At 40.5% G+C, this 22,379-nt stretch overlaps 1 protein-coding gene across 1 annotated transcript in view; it reads left to right on the top strand.

Moving 5' to 3' along the window:
• maoa (monoamine oxidase a) overlaps nucleotides 1-22,379 on the top strand; it is a 51,215-nt gene that overhangs the window by 4,747 nt on the left and 24,089 nt on the right. Inside the window, exons 2-3 of the mRNA XM_088914838.1 lie at nucleotides 15,691-15,785; nucleotides 17,134-17,271. Of these exons, the coding sequence (XP_088770964.1) occupies nucleotides 15,691-15,785; nucleotides 17,134-17,271 (233 nt within the window). The remainder of the gene's footprint in view (nucleotides 1-15,690; nucleotides 15,786-17,133; nucleotides 17,272-22,379) is intronic.

The raw sequence follows: 22,379 nt of genomic DNA, 5'->3' as shown, positions 1-22,379 counted from the left end.
AGAATGCTAATCCTGTTGTTGTTTGGGGAAATGGTCTTATCCTCAGTTATAAGTGTTACAGTAACAGATTCCTCCGAATCCATTCGGACAGATGCCGTTAAGAGTCTTATGTGCCTAATTTGCTGGAATAACTGTTCATATTCTGAAAGACTCTGCCCCTCTGCAGTGGACAAAAATACTTTTCTGTTGAGTGATGACAGGACTAGCAATGTAATCACTGAGCGAGGTTTGAACTGGGTTGGAATTGGAAGCAGAGTGATGTGATGGATTTTCTCGCATGAGAAATTGCAGCATCGTTTAGCTGAACTCACCAGACTCCTCAGCGCCCAGCCTTGCCTACTGTTATCGTTACAGTTTGAACAGTCTGAAGCTCTGTATGAGAGTGTTGTGTATCAGCTTGCCAGTGTGAGAATATACAGTATCTGTATATTATTTGGAGTCTTTATTTGTTTTTTTAATTATATGCCCACCCGGGTTTGGGATTGGCAGTTGCCTCAGGACTGCTGTGCTCCATCGAGAGAGAAAGAGGCACTGGATGACACACCCAGCCCCAGAGCCACTCCTCAGTTCACACTGTCAGCTCCATGTGCTTGACAGTAGAGATAGAGCCGAGTAGGGCTGCGTCACATTTTTCACAGAGGTCACTGCAAGAAGTCGTAGTGGGTCAGTGTTACATCCCAGACCTCCCTCAACAGCGCTCTGGAAACTGTGCCTAGGCCACTTGGGGGAATCACAGTCACCGTGGGCTAGTGACTCAGGCTCAAATCCATGACCATAGAGCTCAATCAGGGCCAATACAGAGTCCCCTTAGGATAATAATTTAAAAACATATTTGCTTTTAAAAATCCTTACGCTCTAATTTCTTTTTACCCTAAATTAGATCACATTCAGGTTGTCTGTGTGAGAGTGCGCGTCTAACCTTTGAAAACACAAAGGCTTCACCATCTTGGACATGTGTACAGTCGTCCCAGTGAGTTTACGGGGAACTCGCGCACTTAATGAGCTGGAATGCCTGCTTAGTCACCGGAGTGGAAATAAATGTGTTCAATGGCTGTCACACGTGAATATACTTTTAAAATCATTTTTTTTGTTTTTGTTTTTGTTATTTCTAATTGGAATAAAAATTGGGAAACATCACTGGTAATACTTGTATGGTAGGGGTGTAGCAGGTGTGGGCGTATCTTAGCATGTAGGAGCTCAAGATAAGAAGGAGCTCTCTGATTGGTCGGTAAGGGGAAGATGTAGGAAAGAAATGCTTCATTTGTGTACAAGCTGGCCACAAAAAGTCAGAGGTGATGGTCCTTGACTGTCTTATAAATGTGATATAAGCTCCTTTTCTTGTAAATGTTATTTCAATTGTTATTTTTAAGGCAAACAGCCAAACCCATTTTCGTCCCGTTTTCGTTTCGTAGTCTTTTTATTTTTAACCGGTGGTTTTCCCTCACAAGGGATATGACAGCTGGTTTCCTTTTTTAATGGGGGTATTGAACTTGTATGTTTCAGTCCTGGAATGCCACTTTCAATTGGTGCCATTTTGACCACATTGGTTCCTTGTGTTGCTCCCTTCCTTTCTCACTGTGTTTGAGTGACATTGAACATGTCGTGCAGAGCCAGGATACTTCTGGGAGAGGAGACTGTTCATTGACAACTATTTGAAAGACATGGCCTTTGTGTTTATTTTCTTTTCAATTCTTTAATGAGCCTAATGTCATTCTTGACTTTAGTGAAGAAGAGAACAGAACATTAGTGGTGAAGTTTAAAATGCCTAAAATACACAGTTTTCATCTGTGACAGAGGAATTCGCTGCTTACTTAGTTTGAAATGCTCCAGCCTTATTTTAAGCATTGTTAACTGATTACCAAAAGTGGCTCTGGAAGTGGTCAGGAAACTGGAATCTGAGACTGTTATTCAGATACTGAGAAGGGCAGCTCACTCTTCAATTACTCAAAAAGAGTTCTGTTTATGACTCAAAAACAATTGCTCAAAAACGATTCAAGAGGCTGTCATCTTTTTTGACAGCCTCTTGAACACAAAATTCAGCTGTGCCTACCTTTATACTGAAATGTGAGGGAAGAGGCACAGTATACTGTATACTGCCCTTGTAGTTATAAAAATAATGCCATAAACAAAATATATATCCAATTATTGTTGCATAGACAGCTACTTCATTTATGGCATTATTTTTATAATTATAAGATTTATTTTACAGCATTAACTATATATAATATAAAAATACTGTACTCTATTTACAAATCTCAGTGATCCCAGTATTAAAAAACACTGGTGTAGTCTAAATATAACCCATGTGCTGTGGCCTCAGTGATTTAAATTCTGCTCTGTTTAAATGTGTGAAGTAACTATGTGACTGCAGCTGGCCAAACATCTGTAAATGAGAAAACCATGGATAATTAGATATTTCTTTTTAGAATGAAGAATAGCTTTTTATCACTGTAAAGTGCATTTATCTGTGCTGTGTTAAAAATAAAAAAATGCAGCTGGGTCTTTCTCATGTTTCCCATTTGCACAGAAAGTAGCTATTCAATTGTAGTTCGGTGTTTGACAATGTCTTGCAATTGAAAATACAGCACATCTCGCTTACTCAGAGCCAGGTGTCTCTGCTTTAAAACCTGGCATCTAGATATTATGATTCTCATGTGCTTTTCAGATTAATACAGGACATTTCTGCTCTTTTCATAAAACAGTTCTGCACTGCTGGTTTTATATGTGTGTGTTCTGCAAAGTGCTTGTGTTGCTTAGTGTGCAGGCGGAACTGGTGATTATGATGTTGAGCAGTAATAGTGACAAACTGAAGGTCTAAACCTGACCCTAATGCTTTTTGACCTTAAAACATTTTTTTAGCAGCAATCAAAACCCTCACTTTTCTTAAAATCTGTGATTTTGGCTTGGTCAGATGTGGGTGGAGGTTTTTCATTTGGTTATCAGCTTTGCAAATACTGTATATTGTAAAACAGGAGTAACATTACACTCAAACCCATTGCCCACACAGTACTTCCATGTCTGAAAGATACATGCTTATTTGTCTCTGTTGTTTTCTTCTTTATGAGTCTATAACCTTTTGTAAGGAGATTTATCAGTGTGGTGTAGCAAGCCAAGACTGGAAGTCTGCTTCATATATTTGGAAGAGGGGCAGGTTTACCTTCTGGAATATTGCCTAGCTTCTAAGAGAATTAAAGGGGACTTTAATTCTCTTGTCCACAGTGACTAGAAATCCCAGTGAAAGCCCTGAACACCTCATTAATTTTAACGTCATTTAAACTTTTGACACAACAATGTGTCTTGGCATTATAACATTGTAACGAACAGGATTTTAACGTTTACCTGGTTTACCTGACGATGAAAGAAGAAATACAATAAACACAAATAAGCACAATACCAGCAAACATGAAAAGAGGTTCAGAAGACACCATCCGATGTGAAACATTCTTTCTGTTTCACTATTAGCTTCCAATGTTGAATTTTAGCTCCTCGTTAACTCTGTAGTTCTAACAAGGGCTCCAACATCGAAGCATATTGCTCTAAGGGTTAATGGTTTTCCACCAGGAAGAAAACAGCACCTTCAAAATGTTGTCACTGCTTTCCAAAGAGTTTATAACAAAGAAGAGAAAGAAAAGCCTATTCTAGCTCGCTACTTAATCACTGCTTATGCAGTCCAACATAACACACTGCTATTGTTACTGCTTCAGCTTGGCAGGCTTAGACTGTGGGAAATGTCTGACTGGAATTAAATTTTACTTCTGCCTCCTGCAGTATTTTAATGTAAACCTTTGTAAATTATCAAAGATGTAGTGACAAAGGATGAAAAAACTTTTCCCTCTCACTTTGTACAAACCTTGAGAGTTTGGCAGCTCTCAAGGATATATTACAAATTTAACATCACGTTTTTTTCAGAAATCAGAAAGTATATAAATATTAGGAAAAGTAAGTAATAGTAATAGTAAAAGAACTTAAATAATCATTTCCCCATACTTAAACTTCAGAGAGATATTCAGTACACAGATTGCTCACTGCCTTTACTAATCCTTATCCCATTTAACTCCCCTGATAAAATTAAAAAATCTTATATCCACTTCCACCTCCTTCTAACTGTAAGCCAACAACTCCTTTTTTGCCACAAAGTGGTGACATAAACTGTGTGCATCTTCAACCCAGAAACACAGCTGATCCTCCTTTGGTCCAAGTGACGTTACTATTGTAACTTTTGTGCGAATGTCGGTAACTACAACAATACAACTTGCGTGTCAGAAATGAGCAAATAGATCAAAACCTTACAGCTCATGTAGTCATTGCTAATCCTATATTTCATACTTTTACTAACCATCTCAGGTAAAGTGCTTTGGTAGACTCCTGTATGTCTGTGGTCGAAAGCAGAAAGTTCAGGTTTTATGGCCATCTCTCAGGAGTCTTAATGGTGGCTGATGTCGGTTCCTGTTTTCTCAGCTCAACAGGCGATAATCTGATTTTGGTGGTGATTAGAGCAACAAGAGGCAATAACCTCATAAAGGTGATTGCCAGGGCTTGTAATGTAATGAAACATTCCCCCTCATCAAAGCTTCTAAGAAAATAATTGAAGCCGATGCTGAAATGGCTTTGTTAGAAGACTGAAAATCCCCACACAGACCTGCTCAGGAATCCCTAGAAATAGATCCAACTGCCCAGGAACAAGTGCCCTTGGCAAAGGTCTTTGCTCTAAAAGTTGCTCTCAAGTGGATTCCCAGCTTCAGAAATGACCCCGGAAAGCCGGAATCTTTGTTCCCTGGTGATTGCTTGCTTGGGTGATTTTAAATGCAGTAATTCTCCCTCTGGACTATTTAGGATTTATGTAACCAATTCTGACAATGTGTGTAAAAGACTTTGCATTTAAGTTTAATGCAGGTAGCGAACACATTTACTAGCAAATGCAGGGTCAGACATCCTTGTACTGATTAGACCATTGGTGGAGTGTCGCTGTACAGTATGTTACATGGGGATTCTAGGGCTGTTTCTCATTGAGAATCCCCTTGTAAGCATTTAAAACCGACACCTGAAATTCTAATGGATGGATGAATCACCTACATTAACCATGGAATTTTCACACACAGCAAGGTGGGGGACTAGGTTGGCTGGGTGATTTTGACATAACCTGTCGGGTTTCTTTCATCTCCTAAGGGCTTCCCCATGGCATCCAAGGATTCCAGTAAGAGCAGAATTGCAGGAATGTGTAGAGGAGGTACTTCCCTGTATATGTGCAGCATCTGATTTCTGTAGGAAATTTGGTACTGACGATACTCTCACTACCGCTTCTGCCAGAGCCTAAATTCCTTCGAAGTTTCCGTGTTACAGGGTCATTCCAGATGATTACAGCAGTCATAAGAGAGGTTGTAGTAATGCTTTTAATAGAGCACTGCATAAGCCTATTAGTGGTTGGTTATTACAAAGCTAGGGATTGTGTCCCAGAAGGCAAATTTTTGTTCGAATCCCACTGGTATTGTACTTTGCCTTCACCACTGCCGGAACTCCTGACATTTTTATTTTGTGTGCAATGATAACATTTTATATTCCGGGAAAACAGGCAAATGTCAACCATCCTGTGTAAAAAAAAAACATACAGTAGGTCAGGGGTTTGTACTCTATGTACTTATTTATATATTTATGTTTGTTTCTTTCTCAGCTGAAGAGTTGCTTTATCTCAGAGGTCCCTTGCTTTGCTCTGTTTCTACGAGACTGGATTTTATCCAACAACAACATAACCCCTGTGTTAAATTAGGTAGCTGACTCCCTTTTTGGCTCTCGAAATCATACTGCATGAAGAGCAGCTTTGTTTCTTGGTCGTCTATAGCTTTCTTCACCAAAATCCAACAGAGATCCACTCAATGGAGGTGGCATTCTGGAAAATGTCTAGTTTGACTGGGTAATGAGTTTATCTTAAACATATTTATTCATGAATCTTCTGAAAGTGTTACTTCCTTTAATTTTATGCACATTTTGGTTAGAAAACGGGACCAATTTGAATAATTTCTTTACAAAGAGAAATGCAGGTGTTGTGATTTGAAGACATGCAAGTGCAAAACAGCAGTACTCCAAAATGTAATACTTTACTGATTTTTTTGCAATAGTCAGGATTTTTGTTTTTCCTGAGGAAATAACTTTAACATAAGAGGAAAAACAACAACGCGGAGGTCAGGTTTTTGAAACGATAAGGCTATGTTCATGTGTACCTTTCCCTGAATTTTTCATGAAAGGCTGTTTCTTAGCAGAGGGAGAGAAAACAATTTAACAGCAATTTTTCCGCTCAATTCTGTCAACTAGGCACATCCCTGCATTTGCGGTTGCCATGGAAACTGCCAGAGGCCTGCATCTCCAGTATGCTGATGGAGTAGCATCCAGCTGCATGCAGCGACTGAGAGAGGCAAAAGTGAAAAGTGCTTTACTTTGACACTGCTTGCAGCTGCTTTCAGTATTAGTTTGGCTTGAATTAAATCCAGAAAATGTTTCAATGTTTTCTGCATGATCAAGGTTGATTGCCCTCAGCAAACACAGAGCAGTGAGCGGAGTTCAGTTCCACAGAGTTAAGTTGCAACCTAAAAAGAAAAAAAAATATTCTGACTGTGGAAGTTTTGGTGCATTTGTCTGCTTTTTTTAAAGATCCAATGCATACTCTGTAGTGCAAAGCCCGTGCTGTTTAACTGAAATTCAGAAAAGGAAGAGGAACAAAATACAAGAAAACACACATTTTGCAACTTTTTTTCAGTTCCTAGGAAGCTCAAGAGTCGCAAACAGACAATTCATGACTTGTTTTGAAGAAGGAAAAGACGACTTCGGAAATTCGAGATTGACTGCAGATTAAATGGATCAGCTTTATCGATTGTAAAGAAAGTACAGTGATCGTTGACCTACTTGTGGTAGTTCTACAAAGGAATTATTTGTGATGGTGCGGCCTGTGGGAACAGAAATAAAAGCGAACTGTGGGTCTTGTTGCACAAGCTAAATAATTAGGTCAGCAGAAGCCTCTAGATATTGAGGTGATGGGGAGGGCTTTGGGTGGGGGGAGGGTAGAGACCGAACGAACTACTGCGACATCCTTTTCACTTTTTGAAGACGAGCTTTCAGAGCAGCTCTTTGATGTTGGATTGTTCTGTTCCAGTGCAGGCAGTGCGGGGAACACAGGCTCCTTTAGGGCGTGAATTTTCCCTGGGCTTACAGATCCTCCAGATGCACAGTGATTTCTTGCAGCTGGAGCAGCACACTGCGATGTCCCACATGGTTCTGTTCAGGTAAAAGCCATCACCATTGCTTGGCAAAAGGTGTTCCACGCCAAACTGCCCCAGTGATTGAAACCGTCCCTAATTGTTTCGTTTAGAGACAGATTCCACTTTGTGTTTAAAAAGTGACTTGTAGGAAGTGTTGGAGTGGATTTCTTTTCACAGATGTAAGTTCTTTTTAAGAAATGGAGACTCTTAAGAGATGTTCAGGAAATGTGACAAAAAACATGCCTTTCTCCCTGGCTGTTCTAAGTCATGATCATTCCTGATGTCGTTTCTCAAAGCTGTATTATCTCACGCAAATCCCTCTACTTTTTGCATTTTGCCCCAGACCTCTCTTCTCCACCCCATCTCTGTTTGTGCAGCTGCCCCTTGGTCACCCTTCATTCTGCGGGGGGTTCCAGCCTCCTTGTCCCACAGCCAGGAGGTTGGGCCTCAGCCGAAAGGGCTACGTCAGATCTTACTAGACCTAGATACAGTCCACAGTAAACATCTTCCAGTTCTTGGGTGTTGTGAAATTGTAAGTCTAAACTCATGGGAGTTCAACAACTTACACAGACCCTCAGTTTAACAGTTTGACACTTTAGAATATTGTTGCTGGTGTAGGCATCACTTTCTTCAGTCAGACATGACATTCTGTGTGTATACTGTATGTATGTATGTTTGTAAGGTTATATAAATATTATATATAAAGAAAATGCTACAGTTAGCCTTGTATTCCACAGTAATTTTGTATTCAATTTTCCAGAAGAAGGTTATATCAAAAGTAATTTTAAATCAGCCTTTGATGTTTGAATTTCAAGAATTGTCATGATTTTGGTAGGTTCAGCATATTGTTTGAAGCATGTCTCTCTGTGCCTTATATTGTGTTCATATAAATCTGTTTTTTTAGTTTGTAATTTTTCGTTGTTTTTGTCTGCTGGCAGGTTAAATTGTACTCTTGTGTAAAATAACACTACAAAGGACTTTGGTCTGTACTAAGTGCATTTGAAAATTATCTTTATTTTTGGTGATTATGGATCCATTCTGCAATTCTGTAAAAAGGAATGTATTAGGTTGTCTGATCAAGGTACCGAGGCAGTAGATGTGTGTTCTAAAGGTAGGTAAAGTGCATTAGAGTGCTTTATGACTTCCCTTTAGAATACAAGATTCAGTGAATAAAAGATTTCAAAGGTCCCTTTAATTTATACAGTATATTTATAAAGACCTTGACCTTTAAAAACAAAGTTACTTTAATCAAAGCTTTATCTTTAGAAGAAAGCCTTTTAGAATGAAACATCTCTGAAAGAAATCTGAAAGCACCACAACATATTACTATTAATGGAATTAGAAGTTAAAATAGAAGTTCAGGAGGAAATTTGGATCCTAACCTGGCACGCTTCCACTCGCCAGCATATAACTGCACCCGGTACTTCCTGTAGCATATCTCTCTCATGTGAAGACTTTGTGTCTCGCTCCACCGCAGACAGACGTGTTTCACGTTCGGTGTTCCAGAGACCGTACCTCCGTTGCATTCATCCAGGATCAGAATCGCTTTTGTCTCAACAGCCTCATTGCTTCCCTCTAAAGACAGCAGCTCTGCGCCCTCCGTACAATCTGTGCTTTTCTTTCAGGTCTCTTGATATCATCAAGCCTGCAAAACCTCCCAGCAGCTGGCCCCTTGGCAGTTTTTCCTCCATTTTGTCTCTCTTCCTACTCTCTCCCACTCCATTCTCCTTCTTCCCCTCTCCTCACTCTGTTTCTGGTCGAACGTCCAACCTACTGCACCTTCGGCCCCAGTTTTTAGACGTTGTTTCGTCTCTCCCCAAGCCTCCATCCTTCTTTTCTCAGTCTACCTCAGAAGTCCCCGGTCACTGACTGCCACTTTGCCCCATGGCTGAGAGCGCACAGAGGCAGTTTGTACCAGCCCCGGACTTCCTCTTTAGCCCCCATGCTGTCCCTAGTAATCCAGCCTAGGCAGCTACAGATGTGTTTCCGTCCACCATTCTCCCTTCCTCCGCTGGTGTCCAACTGGTCCATACAGGCCTTCAACTCTTTCCCCTCCCATGCTTCGAGCCACATGCGTTGCTAATATTCCCCCCTTTCTTGGGTGATTCAGCTTGAAATTTGCACATCTGGCTACTCTTCGGGCCAGCATCTCTTCCAGTTTACACCAGCTTCTGAAGTAGCCACAGAAATCCAATCTCAGTCTAGCTCATACAGCTGCCTGCTCACTGGGAGTCTCCTTATACTTCCCATCAAGCTACTCATCCAGTCACCCAGCGCTTTCTGCTGCCACCACGTCTGCGTCTCCTGCGTCCGCACAGGTGAAGCCAAGTCACCACGGCAACTGGTACAAACACAATGCAGACGTTGTCATAATTCGCTCATACGGCATCGTGGGAAACCGGGAAACCAAGGAAATAACATCCTGCACACGTCAGCAAGTGGTTCCTATTCTGTCCTATACCTGCATTCTGTCCTGTCGCCTGTGGCATACGTGCTTCCCAAGCACCTGCGTCTGAACCCAGTCATACCACCCAAAGCCTGCGTCTTACTGGTTCTGTTACTTGTCGTGATTGGTTGAAACCCTGCTCAGTTCCAGCGAAACGGCAGCCTAGCTGACTCACTCTTAGCTCAGTGTTTTGAATTCTGCATCTGTGTTTCTGGATATGGTTTTGGATGGGTCTTGGCAGCCTCTCCATCAGGAAACCCCCAGCCACGTCAAATATACTCTGCATGTGACATCCCTCTCGCATTTACTAGGATCTAACTGAACAACTGAAATGGAATTCTAACACGTTTATAATAGAAATCTGGGAGGAAGGATGGATCCTATTTCTGCTTGCCTGCATATACTCGTATATGTTTCGCACAAGTGACTTCTTGTAGTTCTTCTTTTCATACCTCTCTGCGGCACCAGGGTTGGATACCTGAGGTCTGTGCTGATGAGAACTAGCAAAGTCCTGTGTGAGCTTTTCCCTTTCCAGGACATTTTTGAAATGCACACAATGCTGTTTCCAAGGATTCAAATCGGCTTCTCTGGTCAAGGAGCAACGTAGGTAGAGAGTATTATCAGCTGACCCAGACCAGGGTCTCCTGAGCAGCATTGCGCAGCTGGAGGACTGCAGGGCTCAGGCCGAGAGTGCGGTGCCAGCGACTGTGCCTGCTCTTCCGTAAACATTATGGAGAGGCTAAGACAGTAGGCGTCTCCCTTGTGCCCGTTCCGTACCCAGGACTCACACTGTCCAGCCCCCTTCTTCTGGCATTGTGATTCCCAACTGGCAGCATTTCAGATATCTGTCACGCCCTGTGCACCTAGAGAGCGCTCTACTTCTGTCCTGTTCCTAGTTCCCTGTGATTATTCATGTCTTTCCAGTGTGTCTTGTTGTGTAGCCTACTTACTTCCTGTGTCTGCTCTGCTCCTGGCTTAGCATTGAGGGTATGTATGTTGTCAGATCTGCCTAGCACCAGGTCGCCCCACGTCCGTGGCCTGAGGGCATAGGTTTCTATACCGACATCGTCCGACCCCCTGAGCCTGGGCTAACCCCCTTGTTGCCCCTTTTACCGCTATGCATAGGGTCTCTACTGCTCTCCTGGCCATTCCCTGGCTTGCCCCTCCGACATCCGTGACAATATCTAAACAAACCCAGTGATTCTGAAATGCACGTGTGTATTTATGACCTGGATGTTATAAATACCTTTAATCATCTCATGTCATCATGCATCTACAAATCCTGTATCCTGAGTAGAAAATGCCGTGGTGACCAAAGAATTGCACTTTACACATCATCTCCATGATAGTGGATGTTTTTAAAGAACAGAATTTTTTTTAAACAGGGAGGCGTACCTCATTGCGAGAGAACGAAGTTTGCAGGTGTGGGCAGTGCGCAGGGATAAGGAATTTGATATGGTAAAAGACCTTCGCCCGCTATAAATTCCTGTGGGCTCAGGGTTGGGCCTGCCTGGGTGCAGCTGTGTCCCGTTTTGGAACTGTCGCCACAGTACATAATAGTAACACTGAAATACAATCTCAGTAGCTAAGCAGTGGTGGACCTCCAAGATAAAATGAGCTGCTGCCGTAAGTGGTGTTTAGTGACCAGTAGGTGGTGCTCTTCCCTACTTTGGAACAGAATTTCCAAAGCCAGTGTCCCAGTATGGCGACATATTGAAGGAAGTGCTGTCCATTGCATGAGACATTTAGCTGAGATCCATACTACATGTTTATTATTAACATGCTCTTTGTAAGAGCTGTGGTTTTGACCCTTGGAACCTGGTGAGTTCTACTGTACCCTGTGTTTGCTCAATCTGGTCTATGTGAAGTACCCTTTTCATCAACTGGAAAAGCTGATTATTTATTTCTTCATTTGTTCTGCTGTGCAATGAGGCTCCTCATGCAGAATGGCTGCTGGAATCCTATGGGATGATTAGTGCTGTACAAATCAAAGTCATTCTTTATCCGTATCAATCCTCATTTTCTCTTTTGCAGTAGTGACCCGGCCATGAAACCCCCACCTCTGCAACAAAAGAAATGTTGCGCCCTAAACCCCAAGAGGAAAAAAGTATAAATGCACACGTAAAATAGAACAGGTTTCAGACATGAGTCAAATCTATCTCACAGGAAGGAATTGGTCTTAATTTCAGTTCCTTTTGCATTTCCTCGTCAGCTCATCTGAACCATACAGTTCCAGTGCAAAGGTCACAGGGTTGAATCTGGTAAGAAGCACCTCTAATAAGTTTAATAGTAGAGTAATGTAAACCATTGAGCTTCTTAATATGGTGCTTGAGGCAAAGCTCTAAATAACATTGCTGTAATTAAATGTAAGAGACAGGGACATCTGAACTAATATACAGTATACACATATATATAAAAGATTGTGTAATATGTGATTTATTACAGTAGCATAATGTATTAGCAGCAAACGACAAAAGACTAGGTTGCAGCGTACGAAACAGTGAATTAATGAGGTTTGGTTTGCTTTCATAAGCTGGCTTCTGAAAACAGTTTTAGCAGCTACTTCATACAATGCACAGTACGGTTGTTCCAGATTCATGGCAGGAAGCTGCCATGGAAAATTCTTGCACTGAGCTGCAAAACTAACGGAAGCAAAATTAGACAGTAGCATAAGAGCACAAGATGGGTTACAGACAAGTGGCCAGTAAGACCAGACCGTGGAACTCGATAGAATGCTATTTGATCTGAGTCTTGTGTCCAGCTGGTTCTGCTTTAGGTATGTAAATATGTCCTACTACTGTACAGTATGTCCTAAAAATGAAATGCCCAAGCATTCAAGATATGAGAGAGAGATAGAGATAGAGTGTGATGCTTACTTGCAAATGAAATGGTTTTAATATCCACAGAGACGCATTTGCAAAGGCAACAAGCAGAGTTTGCACCAAGGCATCTGCTGCCTGCATAATATATTCCCGATATTAGATGGTGGCTTTCCGTTAGGCAGACTAGAGTTCTTTTAAAATCATGAAGCCCCCAGCAAGTAAAACATTTGGAATCTGCCATGGTCAGAAGGGCTTGAGGTCTGGCTGATTTGGTCTTGACCTTATTCAGCATTAACCTCCTTTACAAAAATCTCTGTTGGTTCTAGTGTAACCCGATGACGGAGAGACCCCTTTCCCAGCTTTTGGGATGTGAGCTCAATCACAGTTATAGTGTTTGGTGATGGTAAGCGACAGATGTAATTATGAGTCTATGTGCAAAACTGAGTGTGTGATTAGATTACAGCGAGGACAGTGGTTGCCTGGAGCAATTTAGGGCTGTCTTTCTCTCCACACTGAGAATACCTTAACGAACAGTGCATAATTAGCTTTACCCAGAGTTACTGGCAAATTTTGGGAAAACAGAGCAAATTTAAGGACCATTCAATTTAAAATCTAAAATTAAAATTAAATTAAAATCTGAATAGGATTGCCCTATTGGGTTTCCTATTACACTTCACTGCCTAAAGACAGGGAGACCATGTCAATGTACAGGGATAATTCTGTCTCATAAACATTCAAATGACAGGTATATGTACAACTGTTATCCCTGCTTGTATGTTTTAGCCATAATGTAAACAGGTTTAGAGAGTGTAGAAAACACTACCTTAACACCATTTTCCTACCCTATTCAGTCACAAAGTTTGAAGAAATAGATTTAAGGATGTGAAAAAACAGGCAGAAAAAGTTTCATGTATGATGTATATTTATAATGTAAAGGGATGGTTGTGCAATGTCATTTGTTTTTAAAATGTTTTTCCTGTTTTCTAAAGTGAAAAGAAAACATCCAAAAGCATTAAAAAAACTATAATTCTATACATTGCGAAGTTCAATTCATGTGCATCTCAGTATATTTCAGTCAGTCCATGTTGCCGTATGGCACACACCGCAATATCTTTAAATCTACAATGAATGTTTTTAAACAAATTTTAAAAACATTCATTGTACAAATGCATTTCAGTGTTTTTCTGTATTTTTTCATTTTGAATTTGGCCTTTTGCATTATTCTTCCATTCTGTGAATTGTAGTTTGTTTCAATATTTGAATAATATAATAATAATAATAATAATAAAAACAGGAAAATGCAAATGGTAACAGATTTACAGTGGTGGTCAGAATTCAGTCAAGGTAAACAAGGTGAACAAAATTGGACACAATCTAAGAAAAAATCTGGAATTCTTGTTTGCTGTCCTTGCTTGTTTCTATACAGTACAGCATTCTGAGCAGCATATCTTTAACTCTAGGATTTGGAATGGACCCAAGAATGAACATGGGCTCAAAAACAGGCCAGGGGCTGTTTACATTATCTTCTGTTTTCTCAAGTCTTTTTTTAGACCTTCAGACTTACACTCATGTGTTCTTCCAGTGTGCAATACTCTGGTCTGAAATATTCTCCAATATATTTCCATAGCAATTGGCTGTTTCTGGAAAGATTTGTGTTTTTTTTACTCTCTAGACTCTAGAGTCTATTCTGAAAAAGCTTCTCCAGTTGCAAACTGAAGTGTTTTCCTTGAAATGTCATTGGAAAGTCGGCTTTTGATGTTTTGATGTTAAGCATGTTAAGATAAGATGACGGGAGGAGGGAAACCCCGCCTTTTCCTGTTTTGTTTTTGTCTTGGAGCTGAAATTATTAGGCTCTGATGTGAAGTGTACTAAATATCAGATTGCAACATCAAAACTGTAGTTGAACTTTCTGGTGAGAGGTTTGCAGAGCTAATGGCTTTCAGATCCTGCTGTGTGGAGGGAAGACATTCTTTGTGGTCATCTGATCTGAAACCAGAGCCCTTACAAACCTCGCCGTCTGTAAGACCCTCCAGTTACCATGACTCTGAATATATATGCTTTCAAGCTCTTACGCCACTGCAATGGAAGTGCTTTCACTTCTGCATTAAAGTTCTGAAAACAGGCTTCCTATTATTGTATTATAGCAGCCTCTGTTTCCTAAATATTTCTTATACTGAAATCCTTTTTGTGCAGAAATTGTGCATGTTAAACAACTGAAGATATGTAGGTGCTGAAATGTTCTAAAAGATAATCCTGAAAGATACCAGCACTGGGCAAAATTTTTATTAACTCCTTTTTTAAAATATTTTTAAAATAAATTAGCAATTTATTTAATGCAGATGTTGTCAACGTTCTTTGTTTCACTTAATATTGCAAAGTTTCAAGGTTTGTGTGTTTAGACAGTTTCTTTGCTGACAGAAAGCCTGTTGCAGTTGCCACAACCTCCTTAAATGAATGTGAGATTTTAATGACTAATTTCTGATACATATTTCTGAGGTTGTTTCATTGTCACATTTTCTAGATGACAGGAAAGACAAATGTGGTTTAACAGTTGCAGCTACTGCTTTGCAGAGAGGCAGTTGTAAACTGGCTATTAATTAAATAAAAATATATACCTCTTCAAAATATCAAAAATATCAAAACAGAAATTCCAAAATGGATGACTACATTTTGTTTATTATTGGTATGAAAATTAAGGTAAATTCTTGGCTGAGGTTTCTGTCAAGAAATGCTTAACATCAAGGTATGTGATATTAGCAAGAGATGCAGGTGTTCTGAGCAGGTCTTCCTCTGCCTGTGGTGCACCCTGCTCATTTTTCACAAATGCTTCTTTGAAGACAGCTGACTATTGTTATATGTCTTGAATACAGAAGACTTCAAAGGCCTCTGATCCACCTATTCAAATTCACAAAGTAACACAGGACACAAGAGGAAAGTACAAAGAAAGTGCATTGAAGATTTGAGACCTGGAAGCACACATTTCTTTACACAAAGGGTTGTGGGTATATGCAACACAAGCTAACCTATCAGGCGGTGCAAGCAGACACTCTGGCTTCCTTCAAGAAACAGTTAGATGAGGTCCCGGGTTCACTTCTCTAGTAGCATCCCACCATGGCAGATTGGCTGAATGGCCTCGTTTCTAATCTCCTTATGTTTGTGTGTGTTCCATTGAAAGGTCTGACTGCGGCAAAACTGCTTGTGGAGTCAGGCCTGAACCCTGTGGTCCTGGAGGCTCGGAACAGAGTAGGTGGACGGACCTTCACTGTGCAGGTAAGACACCTGGCAGGCATGAAGAGTGTTCCTGTGTGGCCAGGTCTTTACCTGGACAACTGACATGTGTAATAAGAAAGCAGAACAGTTAAATTCTCCAAAGCTTTCAGGTCACAGATGTAAGAGATCCAATGGGTAATTAGTGTTGCTGTAACACCCCTCCCATCCCTTTTTAATAAGAATTAAAAAGGTCAAACATTTCCTCGGACGGGATTATAACTCAGCCATCGATGGTTTTGATAAGATTTGATCTAAATCAAATTGAGAGGAATAAATCATGAGGAGAATTTTAAGTAAGCATGCAGGTGAAGTTTTATTTTTGAATATTTGTGGCTTTCGTGGTGACAGTATGATGATGTCATGATTAGCATTGATGCCTCACAGTTTGTGAGTCCCGAATTAGGATGTATGACTTTGATGGAGGAGAGAAGTCCCAGTCGTTCATACAGGAGGTCAGTCACCAGTATAATCCCGGTGGACTGTGATTCCTTGCTTTAAGGGGGGAGCTTTTACTCAGCCAAATATGATGCGTTTTTAGATTGTTCAGTTGGCATTTTCATGCCATTTTTCAAAAGGAAAAAAGCAACAGCAATTTGTTTACAGCCTCTGCAAACATGAATTATAGTTCAAAATTCATCTTTGTACAGTATTATTATTCATGTTATGCAAATAATGTTATTTACATTTTATTTGATTTTATTGTACTGTGAAAATAAATTGCTAAGTGAATCAAATTAATCTTTGACAAATGAAAATTACATTATTTTCTCTGGGGTTTCTGAGTTTTCTGGGGGGAGTTTCTCAGTTATTTTTGACTGCCCATATCATTTTCGCTGTGACTGTATACTGTCCTCAGACAGTTCCCTCACTCAGACAGTAGCGGTAATGGAGGCCAGTGCGATTTACCTGATGCATGGGAGTCATGACAAAGGAAGGTGACTTGTAATTTATTATCAAAAAACACAAACAGCAAACCTGATATTGTTCGAGGACTGCAGGAAATGAAGGAACACTGAAACAAAAATTGATATGCCTATAATTTTTGGCAGTTCCATAAAAAATCTATTGCATTTTTGTGTTGTTTCCCCAAAACTATTCAACATATTGGTCAAGGTTCAGCACTTACTGCGAGTTGATTACTGTCAGCTTTTTGGTCAACTCTGTAATCTACTTTGCCTCCTAGAATTGTGTGGCCAGGTACAAGCTCCTGCATCCTGTACGTGCACGTAGGTTTTCATGATGTATTTGTTGATTTGTATTACAGGAGTAAAAACTGTTCAGTAAATGCTGTCTTGTAGAAAGGTACAGCACTCCTCTAATCATCGCCTTCTGCCTTTGTTGAATCCAGAACAAGCCCTGTCAGTATGTGGATCTTGGAGGCGCCTATGTGGGCCCCACCCAGAACCGAATCCTCCGTGTGGCCAAGGAAATGGGTGTCCAAACGTATAAAGTGAACGAGCAGGAGAACTTGGTGCACTACGTGAAGGTGAGAGCAAACAGGCCGGGAGCGGCTGACTCGGTGGACATTTCTGTTTTCCCAATGGGTTTCTGCAGGAAGGTGGATCTACTCTGATCACGAATGAATGTTTTGGATAATTGAATTAAAACTGGGACTCCACAAAAATACTGAATTGCATTAGAATAACAGTGCTTACAAGTCTCTTGTGGCTTAGTATCGGCCTCAAATTGCCATCACCTAACGTTCTTTGCTTTTGTGTGTTTTACACACCAGAGTGAAATTTTGAATGCATTTCTGATGAGTGACTGTGCCAGTGTGACAGTGGGTCAGTCTGGAGCAGCGGCATTCAGGGATCCATCACTGCACTGCTAGATGTGCAGGTCGCTTGGGATGAAGCATTTTTACTGCACTTCCTCTCTGGCTCCTGGAAATGGACGATGCAGGGTTACACAGATATTATCAGGCTGCAATGAGGCATTTAAGGTCTGATCATAACTTTAAAAAGGGATTAGAGATTGATTCCTTGAAGGCGTTGAGCTTGGAGATAAGAAAGCTTGCCGTATGACTTCATGGCTTTACAAGATCCACAGTGGGTGTCCTAATGCTCTCTAATGGATAAGGAGGGCTGTGCTTTGCAGGAAACAATCCTCTGTGGCTGAGCACTGTGCTTTTTTTCTGTATGAATTAGATGAGCATCCTGTCCCTGTGAGATGCTCATCTCTGCCTGAAGGAACACAGTAATATGGTTTCTTCTGCTCTTAATGCTTGGCGTTGTTAAGGGAGAGAGCAGAAAATGTTGCTGGCCTCTTCACTAATGTAAAATCAGGGGGAAGCATCACCAGGTTTAACTCCTTATCTGTTAGATCTTCTTATTGAATTTCCTTGGAGATTACTTCCTAGGCTCTTTTGAAGGGTGCATGTTTTTACCCTGTGATCAGGAGTCGTGCACTGCTTTTTTAACTTCAGATGCTACAAGAAATTACTTTTCTTGGATACTTTTCTTGGCCTTTCCTTTGAGTAAAGAATCCTAGGTTTAGAGCAGCTCATTTAGTTTCTCTCTTGATGCTGACGGTAGGTGATACCTTAACACTACGTACAAATAGTGTTTCTATATTTTGTCATCTCCATACATGTACTCCTACAGTAACTTAGTGTGATATTGATTACTGTAAGCGCAGTTATATCCATGAGTGCTGCCCTTTGATGATTATGACTCAATGAAAACAAAGCAGGTTTACAAAACAAAAGAAGACATTTCGGGTCTGGTCAATATTGTTTAAATAGATGTTACTCTCTTTATGAAAAGTACAATGATTTTCTACAGGTGTGGTAACATGATGACACAGATTATTTTTGTGAGGGCTCAGTTAGTGTCCTTGGCATTAAGCAGATGAATGCTCCTTACTAAAACATCCACACGGTTCTTTGCATCTACCACCAATTGGACTCAAATGTAATATTTCATGTCAGTAAAACTTTTTTGGAAACAATTAAAAATGTTTTCCCTTCAGGTTACATGATTATACTGTATACTGTATGTATTTAGATAATAGAGATATTGGAGGTTGTGTATGTTTTTGTTGTGTGTGCTATTTGAGGCTTTGGGATCTATGTTTTTTTAAAGAAAATTATCATTTTAATTGGCTCTTGTCAGCTTATGCCTGTGGGTCTATGTATACCCGTAGTAGTCAGGGGCTCTGAACCTGTAACTGGAAGGTTATGAGGTCAGATTCTGGGTGGGATCCTGCTCTTATACCCTTGAACAAGTTCAACTGAGCAAGCACAGTTTTCTCTGTATATATTCACAGCTGTATAAATGAGATGTCTCCAGGCTCTAGGTCAGAGGGCAGCATTCTATTCAGAAGTCGTGTGCCCAGAATTAATTTATTAACTTCTATTTGCAGATCTGCTTGCCATTTATACTTTGTTAATTTCCTTGCCCTTGCTTGCCTCGATCCCAGACTCATAGTTTGTTACTGTGAGCTGCATCCAAGCCTCTGAGTGTTTAGTCAATAACCCTTTATCCAAGAAGGATAAAGAACTGACTTTGTATGTGAAAATATCTGTTCACAGAGATACGTAATTTCAAATGTCTATAGCTGTGAAAATGCCTCTTTATTCAAACAGTCTCAATTTCAGAGGCTAGGACTTCCAACAGCTCACGATAGAGAGCCCGTGATCTCCCCAGTAACCTCACGTGGTGTCACAGATCCCTCAATTTTGAGGCCCATAAGCCTGAGCTTTGTAATTCAACAAGCTACATTTGCTGGTTTGCTGGTTCTGTTACTGGGTCTGGAAAAGACATTAGTAAAGACACTGCTTTGCTTTCAGTACCTCAATATGGCCCATTTAATTGACTCGGCCTTGTCTTCCTCATCCGTAAAGAGATCCTCATTCTTTATCTGAAAATTTCATTGGACACCTGATGTCTCAAAACATGGAGCACAAACCGCACGGTCTTTAGGTTTAACAAACCTACTGTATATTCGTTTCTTCAAGAGTGCTGAAATATGCAAACATTTAACTTCACTTTCTTAGTCATTAACTGTCATCTAGCCTAAAAAATTGAACTCTCCACTTAAATGTAAAGAATAATCTCGATTAGCAGGCACCTCTAAAAATAAAGTATTAAATAAACCATCAGAATTTTTTTCCATTACATCAAAGAGCTTCCATTGAGTAACATAATTTGCAGATTGACAGCTGTCAAGCATAGTATTTTTTTGGCACAGTTTCTTTGCTGTCAAATAGACTTTTGTAGTACATGAAATCAGAGTGCTGATAGGTTATCTAGTGCTCTAGGTTATCATTGTGAATTTGTTGTGGAAATAAAATTAAGACATTTATTTAAAACTTTCAAGCCTGTGGGCTTTTATGAATTAGAGAAATTCATTTCCATCAGCTTTGCATGACATGTGACCTGGAATGTATTGATGCAGCTCCCAGGTTCTTGAAAAACCTATTTGTAAAAGTGGTCAAGGGGCATTTCGACAGTATAACATGTCAGTATTTCTTACAAGTGGAGGACAGCAAATATATTTGGTCAGTCAGAAATTATGCGTAAGGAATATAAAGAACAAGATTCTTCATAGCTTTATTTAAATGAAAATCCAAAGGGAAGCTCAATGCTTTGAGTCCTGCTAAATAAAGGAGGGTGTTACTAAAGTGAAAAAGTGTGAATATTAAACCTCTCCAGTGCATCATTTAGATTAAATACAGTAATAGAGATAGGCACTGGGAAACTCCATTAAATTCTTATGAATTGCTTCAGTAGATTGATTGTAACAGATTGGATCAACATGAAAAACAACTGTCGAGTGTGAATATTTCCTTACTATTGCTGCACATTGTTTTAACAATTGACTGTGATTTATACATTTAATAAGGCAAATGCCTCCTGCTCCCAAACACACAATGCTCCCAATTGTCAAGGAAGGGTCTGTGGATTCATTCTGGCACTGCAAATGATACCTTCTTCATCTTGAAGCTCTGTCTATTAGTATTATTTATTAGCTTAGCAGAGGCCCTTATCCAGGGCAACTTACAATGTGTGCAAAGTTTACATGGTGTTTTAAGAACAGGAAAAGCAATCAATAAAAAGCACAATAAAACAAAAACATAACTTAATAAATTGGCAAGGAGGCTAGTACACACCTGAAACTGCCTCACATGGAACTAAATTAGTACTGAAACAGTGCTGATTTAAAGCACTAACGTAAGCATTGTGTAGTTATTTCTCCTGTACAATTAGTGAATTACATTACCAGTTTTAGAATTAAAAGAGTAACTGTTATTGAAGGATGCAATTAGGAACCGAGAGGTCACAGGTGAGTCCTGACCAGGCAGGTCTGATTTCTGGGTTAGTCCACTCCTTCCCTGAGGGTGGAGGGGGTACAGGCAGTCTGGCTGAAGAGAGGGTGCAGGGTGAGATAAGAGGGGGTGCAGGGTGAGGTAAGAGACTGCAGAGAAGAAGGAGCAGGGTAGTTCATTAGTAAAGTTAAAATACTGCAGGGACAATGATGCTGGAAGTGCAGTTACTGAAGGAGCCGGCTGAGAGCTGAGAGATGACAGGTGAGGCCTGACCAGCCGCTGAAGTTTGGTCTGAGACTGAGAAGTTCTGGTTTCTGGGGTAGCTGCTGCCACCCCTGAGGAGAAGAGTGTCTGAAGAGGAGGAGGAGAGGGCGAGCAAGGGTGCAGGAAGACCGAGGAGAGGCAGGAGAAGAGGGGCTGACAAGCGGTAGGAGAGATCTAGGGTTTAGAATTGGAGGTGTGCGGCAATAGGGAGCCAGGGAAGGGCCTGGCATAATGGAGCAGCGCGAGGAAGAGAAAAGACAAGCTGAGCGGCGGAGCTGTGGTTGGAGTGGGCGAATAGCACTGGGCAGAGGCCAATCAAGAGGGAGTCACAATATTCTAGGTGTACCAGGGTGTGGACTAGAACTGGCGCATGGAATTTGGTAAGGAAGGGGCGGGCTCTGACTCTTCCTCCTGCCTGGAGATCTCTCCAAACAGGTTGCTGCTATGACAACAGGCCTAATCAAGTGACTCTTAATGCCAGGTGTGATAAGACTATTCAGTTCCTTAGAGAGTCTGTAAAAAGGGGTGTTTTCCTGGGCAAGTAACTTTCTCTCATACCTCAGCCAATGTTTTCCTCTTCAGTTCAGTTTTTACTTCGGTTCATTTCAGATTATGTGTGCTTTTTATATTTACTTTCAAAAAAGGTGTTAAAGCTGCGATATGACATCCCAAAACGTGTTAATAAATGTTCTTTCAAGCATTTCTGGTGCTTGAGTTCTAGAGATGCAATTTAATGAATCTAAGATAAAAGCACCTTTTCTGCCTTCAGACCTGCTTTGCTACTTTAGTGGGGAGTTCTTCCATTTTTGTTTCTGGATTTCCATGGTGCATTTTTTATATTTTATTAGGTTTCAATAATACAAAGCAGTCTTTACTGATCTCTTGTGTCACCAGTCATTCAAAGCAGTTTTTGGTTTCTTTGTTGAAGATATATGTTTTTTCCAGTGGGAATCTGTTGGAAAAAGTCATGTAATCCCTGCTACAAAATGCTATTTAAAACATTTTTAAACAGGAATAGTGTATGACTGTTTACTGACTATAGCTCCAAAGAAAGTTGTTTT

Source organism: Atractosteus spatula, chromosome 4 (genome assembly GCF_055471065.1).
Source record: "Atractosteus spatula isolate fAtrSpa1 chromosome 4, fAtrSpa1.hap1, whole genome shotgun sequence".
NCBI lineage: Eukaryota > Metazoa > Chordata > Actinopteri > Semionotiformes > Lepisosteidae > Atractosteus > Atractosteus spatula.
Note: the sequence above shows the minus strand (reverse complement) of the source record. Positions and strands in the feature narration are given on the sequence as shown.